The sequence below is a fragment of the Rana temporaria genome, chromosome 4 (assembly GCF_905171775.1).
Source record: "Rana temporaria chromosome 4, aRanTem1.1, whole genome shotgun sequence".
Taxonomy (NCBI): domain Eukaryota; kingdom Metazoa; phylum Chordata; class Amphibia; order Anura; family Ranidae; genus Rana; species Rana temporaria.
Genome location: NC_053492.1, coordinates 282707061 through 282720076, shown reverse-complemented (window position 1 = coordinate 282720076; position 13016 = coordinate 282707061). Strand labels below are relative to the sequence as shown.

Below are 13016 nucleotides of genomic sequence, written 5' to 3'. Positions count from 1 at the left end.
CGTCTGTGGTCACTATCTTCCAAGCCACTGGGCTGAAAGATCTCCCCTTCAGTAGGTTCTGAGGGTCTAACCACCAACACAGACTTTGTCGGACTCTTGATGAGAGCGGCAACGGGATATCCAAGGCCTGTGGCCTTCTGCTCCATGCTGACAGGATGGCTGCCTGCAGGATGCGAGTGTGACTCTGGGCGTATGGTACCGCCTCGAATGTGGCCACCATCTTGCCTAGTAACCTCATACATAGGCGAATAGTCGGTTCCTTTTTGCTTAGAACCAGTAGGATTAATTCCTTGATGGCTTTGACCTTCCTCAGAGGTAGAAACACTCTTTGTTGTTCTGTGTCTAATCTCATGCCGAGATATTCCAACTGCCTTGTGGGCAGGAAAGCTGACTTTTCTCGATTTAGGACCCAGCCGAACTTCTCGAGGTATTGGACCGTGAGGGCCACTGCTCGCTCCAAGCCGGGAGACGAGTGATCTATGACTAGGAGGTCGTCCAGGTATGCTAGGGTCGTGACCCCTTGGATCCTTAGTTTGGCTAGGATTGGAGCTAGGACCTTCGTGAACACCCGGGGGGCCGTAGCCAACCCGAAGGGAAGCGCCACGAATTGGAAGTGACGCGAAGCCACCATGAAGCGTAGATATCTTTGATGTGGCTGATAAATTGGAACATGAAGGTAGGCATCCTTTATGTCTATGGACGCCATGAAGTCGTCCTTTTGGAGTGTGGCAGCTGCTGACCGCACGGATTCCATCCGAAATGAGCGGATCTTTAGGTATGCATTTACCATCTTTAGGTCCAAAATTGGCCTGACATCACCATTGGACTTCGGGATGATGAATAGGTTGGAGTAGAAACCTAGCCCCTGTTCCAGGACTGGTACCTCTACTATTACTTCCTGGGAAAGTAGATGATTTAATGCCGACATTAATGCGGCTCCTTTTTCCGGATCGTTTGGAATCCTCGACTCCTGGAAATGAGGAGGAGGAAACTTTAGGAAATCTAATTTGTAGCCCGTGGCCACGGAAGACCGTACCCACTCGTCGGGAATGCTGGCTTCCCAAACCTCTGAAAAGAGTCGCAGCCTTCCCCCCACCTTCGTGGGTGGGGGCGCCCCTTCATAAGGGCTTGGGGGCTGGTTTTGCTGGTTTGCGAAACCACTGCTTTCTGCCTCTAGCAGCCTGTCCTTGAGACTTGCTGTTGAAGCCGAAGTTTGCTTTCGCAGGAGGCCGTCGATACTGTTTGGCATTAGAGGGCCCCTGCCCAGGGGAGTACTGTCGTTTAAACGCAGGCCCCTGAAACTTCTTTTTAGATGGCAAGAGAGTACTTTTGCCGTTTGAAATGGTCTGAATGTATTTATCTAGGTCTTCTCCGAAGAGTCGTCCTCCATAGAAGGGAAACCCTACCAGGAGCTTCTTGCATGGGGGCTCGGCCTCCCAGCTCTTTAACCATAAGAGTCTTCTCATATGGATAAGGGATAACGATAAACGTGACGCTTGCTGGATAGAATCCTTAATTGCGTCTACTGTAAAACATATGGCCCTAGGGACATCCGAAAATTCTTCTGCCTGCTGGGCAGGAATAAGTTTAAGCATCTGCTTAATTTGATCCGATAATGCTTGAGCAACCCCAATCGCAGCCACAGCTGGCTGTACTACTGCCCCTGCCGTAGTGAAGGAGTTCTTAAGTAGTGCTTCCAAGCGTTTATCAACTGGATCCTTGAATACCTGTATGTTTTCTACAGGGCATGTTAACGACTTGTTAACACATGAGATGGCTGCGTCCACTGCAGGAGTAGCCCATTTCTTGGAAAATTTATCTTCCATAGGATATAGGGCAGAGAATCTTTTAGGTGGTAAGAAGATTTTATCTGGCCTGTTCCAATCTTGGAACAAAACTCCCTCTAATAGAGGGTGGATCGGAAACACTGCATTGCTTTGAGGCGCCCTCAGTGAGCCCAAAGCTGAAACCGTCGATACCTGGAGATCTGGTACTGGCAAGTTGAATGCATTATGGACCAAGTCCGTTAAGGCTTGAATCCACCAGCCCTCCCCTTGGGAGACTGCTCCAGACTCCTCTGTATCCGGATCTTCGATCCCTGAACCTACTTGGTCCTTGTCCAAGAGATCGTCCAATTCCCCTGAGGAAAGGACCTCCTCTTCTGAGGGTCCACGCTCGGGCGACGGAGATCTAATCCGTTTACTGCCCCGCATAGCTGTGGCTATCATTTTTCCCATTCTTTTCTCCATCTCTCTTAAAGAGGTGAGTAATACCTCGTCCGTGACCATCTTAGGGTTGGACTGACCCGCGCCAGCTCCAGCCCCAGATCCCGATGGCCCCAAGGCTCCCTGTGGGGAAAGCAGCGGCATAGCTTTGTCCGAGACCTCAGACTCTCTGGGGGAATCCCCACCTCTTGTACCCTCTGACCCGGATGCCATGGTACAATACCGAGGTACACCTGCTACCTATTGGTACTTGGAACTATAAAAGTTAATTGCCCAAACACCTGTTTGGGGGATAAAAAATGCTTCCTCTCCCCTAGATGACTTTTTTTTTTTTTCAATCTTTTTTTTTTTTTTTTTTGTTTTTTGTTTCAAATCCAGGAAAGAAAAATCATTCTGTCCCCCTGAGTAGTATTGCAAGAAAAACTATGAGATGGAAAGAAACAGCCTATTTCTAGGCTTGAAAACAGTCTTCTGAAGACTGCAATATTCTTTTTTGGCCACTGTGTGTCCTCGGCGCCCCGTGCTGCCGCTCTGGTCTTTCCTCCCCAGTTCCAATGTATCGAATGCTGTTTGGAACGAAAAGGAAGGGCCGCCCCTTCCTTAAACCACTGACCCGCCCTTCCCCCCCTCAGCTAAACGGCGCGAATTGCGCCTATAACAAGTGAACGCGCGAGCGCGCCCGCCGATAGGGGGGGGGGGTTGGGGGGAAGGGAGCCTCTCTGCTCCAGCTGGAACCACGAGGAGGTCAGCGTTTTGCCTGCTTTGCAGGCTCTGAGGAGGAAGACTGATGGAGCATCGCCTGGAGGCTTGCAGGTAAGCATAGCTCTCTGACACACACATACACTTTATATTACACAGGCCCTATGTTTCTCAAATGCTTTTCCAACACTACAAGGGAGGTCACTTCTTATGGGGAATAATACACATAGAGCCATCCTATCATTAAGATATGTGACTAGTTTGCCAGATGCAGCGCATAACTTTAGGCATGTCCCCTGTGACCCCCCAGAAAAAACCTGCTAAGAACCAAGTTCCGCAAGTTTTCCCCTCACTTACCTGCTCCATGCCGCAGGACTTTGCCAAGCAAGAGGCCCAATCTTCCCCCATCTCCGTGGGGATGTCTAGACCTTCAGGCCCTGGGTTCCTATGAAGGATCCACTGTCCTGGGCCCATATAGCACTCTGGCAACAGAAACATTAGGCACCCAAAGGTTTCTAAGTTCTGGGCCCAGGGTCCAGCTCTCTAAAAAGAAAAGCATTATGGGCTATACCCCAAGGGTTTGGGGTCCGGTTACTGACCACTTTAGCGCTGAGGCCTTTGGACAGAACCGGTTAGCTCACCTAATCCCAAGGATGCGGAGGCAAGCTAAACCATGACCAACACCTAAGACACTGGCGTAAAAACTGAGGTACTCCTCCTATGGGAGGGGGTTATATAGGGAGGGGCATTTCCTGTTTGAGATTGCCAGTGTCCATCACCTGAAGGTACTCCATATAACCCATATAGTAATGAATGCCGCTCTGTGTCCCGTGATGTAACGATAAAGAAAGAATGGCCCGTGACAGGTCCTCTTTATGAAGAGATCTGGGGTGTATAAGACCCCAGATTTCTCATCTGGTGTCCAAAGCAGCCGATCAGACACAGATTGGTCTGATCAGCTGCTTCACTGGCCAGTAACCAGCCAGTGAACACAAAAACAAAGCCGAAAGTGACAAAATACTCATCGCTTCCAGTTTCGTAGATCATAGAGATGATCACGGACATTCCGATTACCAGCTAGGACCACTTTTACAAAAATGAGCAATGCCAGTAAAGGATAACAAATACTAGGATGATGCCTGTAGCTGCAGGCATCATCACAGTATAACCACTGCAACTCAAGGACATACAGGGAAGTCTTGTGCAACAAGTAGTTAATGAGACTAGTAATTTTACTGTTTTTTTCCTTTTTTTTTCTTAGGTAACATAAAGAAATCAGCTCAATGTAAATAATCAGTACATTTAAGGTTTCAAAGATATTTTGATTATGTATTATTTGAAATGATATACTGTCTGTACAAGTGGGTGGTTATAGTTGTTAAATTTGTAATGAAGCAGTGCTTCACAATGGCTTTACATGCAGCTGACTGAAAACAATGCACTCCCGGGGGCAGATTCATCAAAGAGATACGACGGCGGATCTCCTGATCCGCCGTCGTACCTCTGAGTCCAGCCGGTCGGATCTATGAGGCTGATTCATAGAATCAGATTCCTCATAGATCTCCCTTAGATCCGACTGGTGTAAGTGACTTACATCAGTCGAATCTTAGGCTGCAATCTACCGCCGGCCGCTAGGTGTCGTCGCTTTTTTTTTTACGCGTCGGATATGCAAATGAGGAGAACCGCCGATTCAAGTCCGTACGCCCGCCCGTCGCTTTTATTTAACGTCGTTTGCGTTTGGCTTTTTCCGGCGGATAGCTACCCCTGTTATATGAGGGGTAGCTAATGTTAAGTATGGCCGTCTTTCCCGCGCGAGATTCAAATTTTTACGTCGTTTGCGTAAGTCGATCGGGAATACGGATGGCCGCAATTGACGTAGCCGCCGCAAACAATGACGTCCTAGCGACGTCATTTGGAGCATGCACACTGGGAAATTACGCCGGCGGCGCATGCGCAGTTAAATCGGCGAGGGGACGCGCCTGATTTAAATTGTACACTCCCCCTAGCCGCGGAATTTGCATTCCGCCGGGGGAGTTACGATCCAACGATGCAATTTTCGAGGTAAGTGCTTGATGAATACTGCACTAGCCTCGCTAAATTGCACCGACGGATCGTAAAACACGTAGATCGAGCGGATCTAAAGATCCGCTGATCCACATGAATCTGGCCCCCTGTGTAACTGGTATCTTATGTCAATAGTTGTAAAGAGGCACAAAGCACAAATGAACTGAGCCACTGAGAGTTCTCCTTAGTGAACAATCTTCAAATATTTGTATTTAACAAGAAAACATAGTTTTGACAAGTACTCCCACTTTTGCTCGGATCATCTAGGCCAAGGGTGTCAAATTCAATTTCATCATGGGCCGCATCAGCATTATGGTTTCCCTCAAAGGGTTGAGTCTGTAAGACTATACTGTATAAATTGATCTATTCTTTATTATATTAAATGATTGCCTCTACATTCGATTATTGCTGGTTTTAGTAATAATTTAAGACATAAGCTGTGAAGGGTGGGTGCAGACCGGCACGGAGTCCACTCACACTCCTGTAACAAATTATGCAAGTCTAAAAAGGAGGGGGAACGCTGGTATCATCCACAAGAAACTTTATTGCAGACTGTTTAAATGGAAGATGATTCTGCCATGGTGTTCTGTCTGAGCAGTATCCATTAAAGTTTCTTTTGGATGATACCAGTGGTGTGAGACCCTCCTTTCATCTTTAACAGAATTGTATTATTCTCATAATAATTATAAGCAGCAGATGTCCAGAGCATCCACCCGCCCTTACATTAGGTGTCAAGAACCCCCCCCCCCCACCATCAGGAGACAAGAGTCCTCCACTCTTTCTTACATCACAGTGCACCCTCCTTAACATGTGCTGCTGCAGGGAAGAAGCAGGGAAGCAGAAAGTGCAGGGTCTGGAGGAGGACCAGAGGAGTGCTGGAGACAAGGGGGTGCTGTGACTGCACAGAGAGGTGCAGAATCTGTAGGAGGCGTTCTTTCCTCTTCTCTGCTGCTGACACGGGGGCAGAGACAAGCCTCACCGTGGCTACATGAGGAAGCAAAGGATCTGGCAGAGGAGTCCTCCTCTCTGCTGCCGACTGCTGGGACAAGGTGGGGGCAGAGGTGAAGGGGGTGCCGCAACTGCAGGAGAGGAGCAAAGGCCACAAGAAATGGCCTGGTGGGCTGAATTCAGACACATGTAGTCTAGGTGATTCGAGCTGAAGTCCCCCGTCCCCCCCCCCGCCTGCAGCCTTCTGGGACATGTCACAGGTCCCAGAGGGCTTCAGGGCCAATCACAAAGCACAGTGCAGTTCATGCATGTGCAGCCGACTGTTAAGCCGCAAGGAGTCACAGCTGGCTGCCCACCGCTAACATGCCAGCGTCTGGGATCCAAAGACTGGTGAAGAATCGAATGGGGTGAGGACGGTGCTGGATGCTTGGACAGGTGAGTGAAGACTTTACATTTTTCCAGAACTTACTGATGAACCACTGTAAAGTGTAAAGTTTTATTTAAAAAATATATTATGCTTACCTGCTCTGTGCTGCTATGAGTGCCCCCTCAGCAAGCCATGAACCTGAATAGGCAAAGCCAGGTTGTGTAAATCCCTTGGGGGGGGGGGGGGGGCAACGGATAGTGGGGTGTTTCTTGCCTTGATGCATACAGTGCATTAAGATAAAAAAATGTTTAGACTTTAGAACCACTTTAAGGTAAACACTGCACTAATATCTTGAAGTTGTTTTAAAAGGCTGCTATGGGGGCCCGAGCCGGCCTGTGTGCGTCCAGAGACACACACATGGCTCGGCCCTGCTCCCTGCGTCCTCCTCACAGGATTTGATTGACAGAAGCCTCTATTACCTCTGAGACCTGTGAGAACAGAAAAGGGAGAGGGCACCACTGCAAATGGGCACAGCGCTGGATTGAAAAAAGTGTAAGTGTTTAGGGAGGTGGGGGGTTTACATTTACTGGGACATTTTTACCTTAATGCAAGAAATAGAACCACATTGAAACACGCACACTCAATAAAAATATACCAACATTCCCTTTAGGGCTCTTTCACACGGGGCGGATCAGTAATGCCCCACTTTCTCAGCTGGGATCGCTCCTCTGATCCCCGTTGAGCCGGCGGATGACAGGGCGGTCCCCGCACACTGTGCTGTCTTTTCTCCGCTCTCCTCTATGGGGGGATCAGATGAACACGGAACGTCTGTCCCTGTTCACCCGATCCGATGATGGATGGAAAAATAGGGTTTTCCTCCATCTGCAGAATCGGAGGATTGCGGAACCGGATGAGATCGGGTGTCAGTGGATGTTCATCCGTAAGCGGATGGATGAAAAAGCGGACATACGGTCCGCCCGTATGAAAGAGCCCTTAAAGCAAAAAAAACTCTAGGACCACATATTCACTATAAACCTGTAAATAGAGTTTGTGTATACCTGTGCCTGAAGAATGTGCACTTTTTGATTAGTGTTGGCTAAGCTGAGACTCTCCCGTTCAAGCTCTTGTTTGCTATGCATTATGTCCATCTCCTTCTGTGCGATCTGTCTGTTAGTTAGCTCCTTTGTCTTCTTTATCTGAACAATCTCCTCGATCAACTGCTTTTTTTCTTTAGAATAAGAAGCTACAAAGACAACGCAAAACACATTTGTTTATAACCATCAGTTACTACCATTGTCTCACTCTTTGATAGTATTAATATAGATAGAAGCTAGAGAAAAAACAAAACAAAGATAGTTGCAGATGCATGCACCAGAGACTTCTGTTTTTAATCTAAATGTTGGGAATAATTTGTATCTCTTTGCTACCCGAAAATAAGATCTATCCCGATAATAAGAACTACTGTTAATTCGGCAGAGGTGGCTCTAGGCTTTGTGAGGCCTTAGGCAAAACTTGACATGGGGCCCCACTCACACCCATGATGGGAAAAATAATTCAAGGACAAGAGCCTATTCCCCACAACCCTGGCCAGTGGTTGTGGGGGTCTGCGGGCAGGGGGCTTATCGGAATCTGGAAGCCCCCCTTTAACAAGGTGGCTCCCAGATCCTGCTCTTTTATAAAAGGGGCGGAGTCCAACCGGTGATGTCACCTGATGAACCCGCCCCCTTGTGACGTCATTGACTGAGGGCATGCTGGGTAATTGACACAGGGGTGGTGTCACTGATATTCACTTGTTGTTAGGGACGCTGGCGGCCCAGCTCCTGAGTCAGGGCTCTTAACGCTGCCTGAGCACATCAACGTTAAGGTGCCCTGTTCCTCAAAACTGGGGTAATGCATTGGGTAAGTTCGGCGCCTGTGAGGCCCCTGTGAGTGTGAGGCCTTAGGCGACCGCCTAATTTGCCTAATTAAAGAGCCGCCTCTGTAATTCGGGGAGGGCTGAAAAATAAGCCCTACCCCAAATATAAGCCCTAATTTAGGTTGGTTGTGCAATGCTACAGTCCACTCTCCTGCACTAGTATATGTTGTGGAGGCTCAGCTGATCTCCTCTTCTGTCAGCTGTAAGCGAGGAATCTCGGCCCCTTTCCCGCTTGGGGTGGAACATGGAAGCGCAGAGCAAGGCTCAGCTGATGATCTCTTCTCCTGGGTGTCAGTGGGGGATCTCGGCCCCCCTCCCTCTGCACTAATCATAGGCAGGGCTCAGCTGATCTCTGCTGCTCTCCTCTTCTCCCGAGTGTCATTGGGGGATCTCGCCCCCCCCCACTCTGCAGTGCTCGGAGAGGTGGTTTTGTTTTTGGGGGGGAGGCAGCAAACAATCAAACACTCCCCCCAAGCGGCACCCACCCCCCGCTGTTTGCCGTTCGGCCCGACACTTACCCCATAATGGCGGGTGGCAGGCAGTGTGGCGCAGCGGCTTGGCTCCAAGTCCTCTACTCCATGGCGGCTTCCAGCTCCTCCCCTCCTCCTCCTAGGCACCCAATAGATCGCCTGTCCTTTCACCCAATCGGGTGACCGGTGTCAAAACCCGCTTTCTGATTGTCTGGGAGGAGGATCAGTGTTACAACAGCGAATACTGTATTGATTCGCTGTTGTAACACACCTGGGTGGGCTCCGTGTGTACTCTCTGTGACCCGAGCCCACCTTATATTGAAGCCTATTAGAGCCTTTGGCTCTAATCGGTGCTTCAAAAAAACAGCCCCCCTGCATTGGCATCCATGCGCCGATGTCCTGAAAGGGGCTGGCGCATGTATAGGGGAGGCAGCGATGTACAGGGGGCAGCGCCGCCTGTGCGCCCTTAATGAACGGGCCACCCCTGAGTAAATGTAATGAAATTAGATATAGACTTAGTTACCTTCAGATTCTCTGATTTCCTTTTTAACTTGTTCTAGATCACGCTGCAGCATTAGTAAATTTGCATCTTTTCGTTTCACTTCAAGCTTCAAGCCTTCGCCATCTGATCGAAGGTCCTAAGAAAAAAGGTAACTTTATCACTTGTTTTTCAGCAAAACCATCTTCCCTGTCCTAGACTGCACATACACTTTAAAATGTAAACTACCTTCAAAATCGGAACTACCACCCATCTATCCTTCTGTTCAATTGATTACAATCTCCCTTACAAATGTTATAGTGTTCCCTGATTTTACCACTGTCACTTGCTTTACTTAGTAGTGTCCTAATGTTTTTAGCAGTATTTGACATTACAGGCTGCTGGTAAAAAATGTAACTGCAGATCTCTGTTCTAGGAAAATCAGGAACATGTTATTCTTAGTACATTGAGGAGCCTGAAATAGGCAATGAACTTCCAATTTGCTTGCTTATGTAGCTACAACATTTGAGATTAGGTTTACATACTGTACTAGAGCTGCACGATTCTGGCTAAAATGATAATCACGATTTTTTTTTTGCTTAGAATAAAGATCACGATTCTCTTGGCATAACATAATTTTTCACATTATACAAAAAAATTGGGCTAACTTTACTGTTTCTTTTTTTTTTAATTCATTGAAATGCATTTGAAAGACTGCTGCGCAAATACAGAGTGACATAAAATATTGCAACCACCGCCATTTTATTCTCGAAGGTCCCTGTTAAGAAAATATATATAATTTTTGGGGGTTCTAAGTAATTTTCTAGAAAAAAATACCGATTATTACTTGTAAGCAACAAATGTCAGAAAAAGTCTTATGCCGCGTACACACGATCATTTTTCGGCATGAAAAAAACAACATTTTAAAAAAATGTCATTTAAAATGATCGAGTGTGGGCTTCACATCATTTTTCGGGTTCTGAAAAACGACAAATTTTTTTTTCGAACATTCTGCATTTTTTGACGACGTTTTAAACAATTAAGTTTTTCGGGTTGAAAAAAATGATCATGTGTGGGCTAAAACAACGTTAAAAACTCGTGCATGCTCAGAAGCAAATTATGAAACGGGAGCGCTCGTTCTGGTAAAACTGCCATTCGTAATGGAGTAAGCACATTCATCACGCTGTAACAGACAGAAAAGCGCAAATCGTCTTTTACTAACAGGAAACCAGCTAAAGCAGCCCCAAGGGTGGCATCATCCGCATTGGAACTACCTCTTTATAGTGTCATTGTACGTGTTGTATGTCACCACGCTTTGCTAGAGCATTTTTTTAAAACGATCGTGTGTGGGCAACGTCGTTTTAATGATGACGTTGGAAAAAACTACGTTTTTTTTCTACATGCCGTAAAATGATTGTGTGTACGCGGCATAAGTCTTTAAGTGGTTAAGCTGACCTCATTTACAGACCTAAGTTCATTCCTTTGATCTAAAAGAACTAAATAATACTTTGTTTACAGTTACCTCCCAGCACTGACAATGTTGTGATAAACTTGACAGGCTGCCTGTTTTTTTTTGTGTTTTTTTGGACAGCTGTCAGCTATGAGCAGAGAACTGCACTAAATCAGGGAAATGCTGTACTAAGATCATTAGGGGGGTTGAATCGAGATTGGGATTTTTTTAACGCTTAATAATGCAGCTCTATACGGTACCAATCTATTTTTCCTCTATTTCTACTCACTGGGGATCATGTACTGAAGGAATAGGCCTGTACGCTTGTGAAAGTGAATGTTTATTGATCTTAGTAAATGAGATAAAACTTGTGTCCTACTACCAAAAATGATATATATATATATATATATATATATATATATATGTATGTATGTGTATATATATATATATTTATATTTTGTTTTTCCTTTTCAGATGATTGTCTCCTTGGTAAAAAGATAAAGTGGAGTGCACAGCAAGCCACACCCAATAGTAGGTGTGCTCAGGGATCAGAACTGCAAATTGCACAAAGCACAATCTTTAGGAGTGCGTAACGCACAGGGCACAAGAATCAGTGCGTAACGCACAGGACGCAGGAGTTTGTAACGCACAGGCAGTGTTAATTTTTATGTCAAATTTAGATTTTGTTTTAGTCATAGTCTTTTGACTAAAATGCCATTTTAGTTTTAGTCGTAATTTCAGTCATCTGAATTTTTGTTGTTGTATTTTAGTTAACTAAAATAGCATTATTTAGTCAACGAAAATGTTCTCAGCAACAAAATTAACACTGTGAACAGGGCTCCCCACATCACAGAGCCCTTCCCCCCCATTTCACCCTCTACCCACAGTACAAATCTCTCCTCCCACTGACCTGAGAGTGACATGGAGAAGTCCTCGGGACTGCAGGAGAAGCAGTGAGGCTAATGGGGGCTAAGCACATCTGAGCTGCTCGAAGAGGTACGCTGATAAAGGCAGAAGCTGACAGAGAAAATGAATAGAAAACTTCCCCTACCAGCTTCTGTGTTTTCCAGTGACAAGGCGGTAAGGCCAGAGCAGTCCTTCCACGTTACCACTGGACAAAGTTGAAATTCCAGTTGCTAGGTAGAAGTAGGATAGGCTTTCCTAAAGAGATAGGTTTTCAAGCACTGCCTGAAGGTGGACAGAGTAGGAGATAACTGGATGGACTGGGGTAGAAAGGAAAAAGGATCTGAAGAAATCCCAAAGACAAGCATGAGAGGAAGTCATGTAAGAGTTAGAGAGCAGGAGGTCGTGGAAAGAATGAAGGACATTGTGGGTGATATTTTGAGATGAGGCTGATGATGTAACTTGGGGCATTTGTGGATGGTTTTGAATGTTGTGGTTAGTATTTTGAATTCTATGTGTTGGACGATGTGTTAGTTAGATGGATAAGTTTGGCAGCAGCATTCGAGATGGACTAAAAAGGGTGCTAGATTGTGTAAAGGTAGGCCCACAAGGAGAGAGTTGCAATAGTGGAAGTGAGAGATAACGAGGAAGTGAATTAAAAGCTTTGTGGAGTAATTTGTTAAGAAGGGGTGAATTTTAGAAATGCTGTGGAGTTAAAGGCAGCAACATTTGGACAGTGATTGGATATGGAGTCGAAAAGAGAGGTTAGAGTCCAGGATTATACCTAACACCCTGGCCTGAGGGGACTGACTGATTGCAGTGCTGTTGATCTCAGAGGGGTGAAATCATGGGGGCAGTAATCCTACTTGCACTGAACATTCAGGCCTACTAAGAGCTGTATGGAGCAGACAGTATGTGAAAACTGAACACATTAGAATTGGGCAGTAAACTTGCTTGTTTTATCAATTTTATAAAACATACCAGAAACTCAGACATTTAAAATGTTAGATACTTGTCTGGAATTATCAAACATTACTTGAAAAGGATTAACAGAAATCTGACTCTTCACTATTTACCAAGAGTGGTACAATATATTTTCCTAATTATTTTCCTAATTATTAGCTGTAAAATTTCTGAACAAATCTGTCTGATGGAAATGAAAACAGAATCTGTCAGGGGTTCGTTTTATTGTAATGTTTTATCGGAACAATTGCCATACATGTTTGTAAATCAAACTACAGGCTTGGTAAATATGTGGCTGTAATGTCCATTTTTATGCTGTATAAATCCTATTTCCTACAGAAATATATGGTGCAGTAAGCTAATATCATTTGCAGAAATGGTGCAGAAAAAAAGTCCATTCATATTGCCACGGCAGAGTAATGAGCAAGGTTAAACTGACTGCTTTGATGATTTCTGGACTTGTACTATTACAAAAGCAGCCTTAGTCACCCTGAGTGTGTGACATGATATATTGTAATAATACATTGTCAAAGA

At 45.8% G+C, this 13016-nt stretch overlaps 1 protein-coding gene across 1 annotated transcript in view; it reads right to left on the bottom strand.

Moving 5' to 3' along the window:
• Positions 1 to 13016, bottom strand: part of LOC120937286 (early endosome antigen 1-like) — a 59114-nt gene that overhangs the window by 36109 nt on the left and 9989 nt on the right. The window contains exons 4-5 of the mRNA XM_040350353.1: positions 9212 to 9326; positions 7362 to 7546 (exon numbers count right to left, since the gene is read on the bottom strand). Of these exons, the coding sequence (XP_040206287.1) occupies positions 7362 to 7546; positions 9212 to 9326 (300 nt within the window). The remainder of the gene's footprint in view (positions 1 to 7361; positions 7547 to 9211; positions 9327 to 13016) is intronic.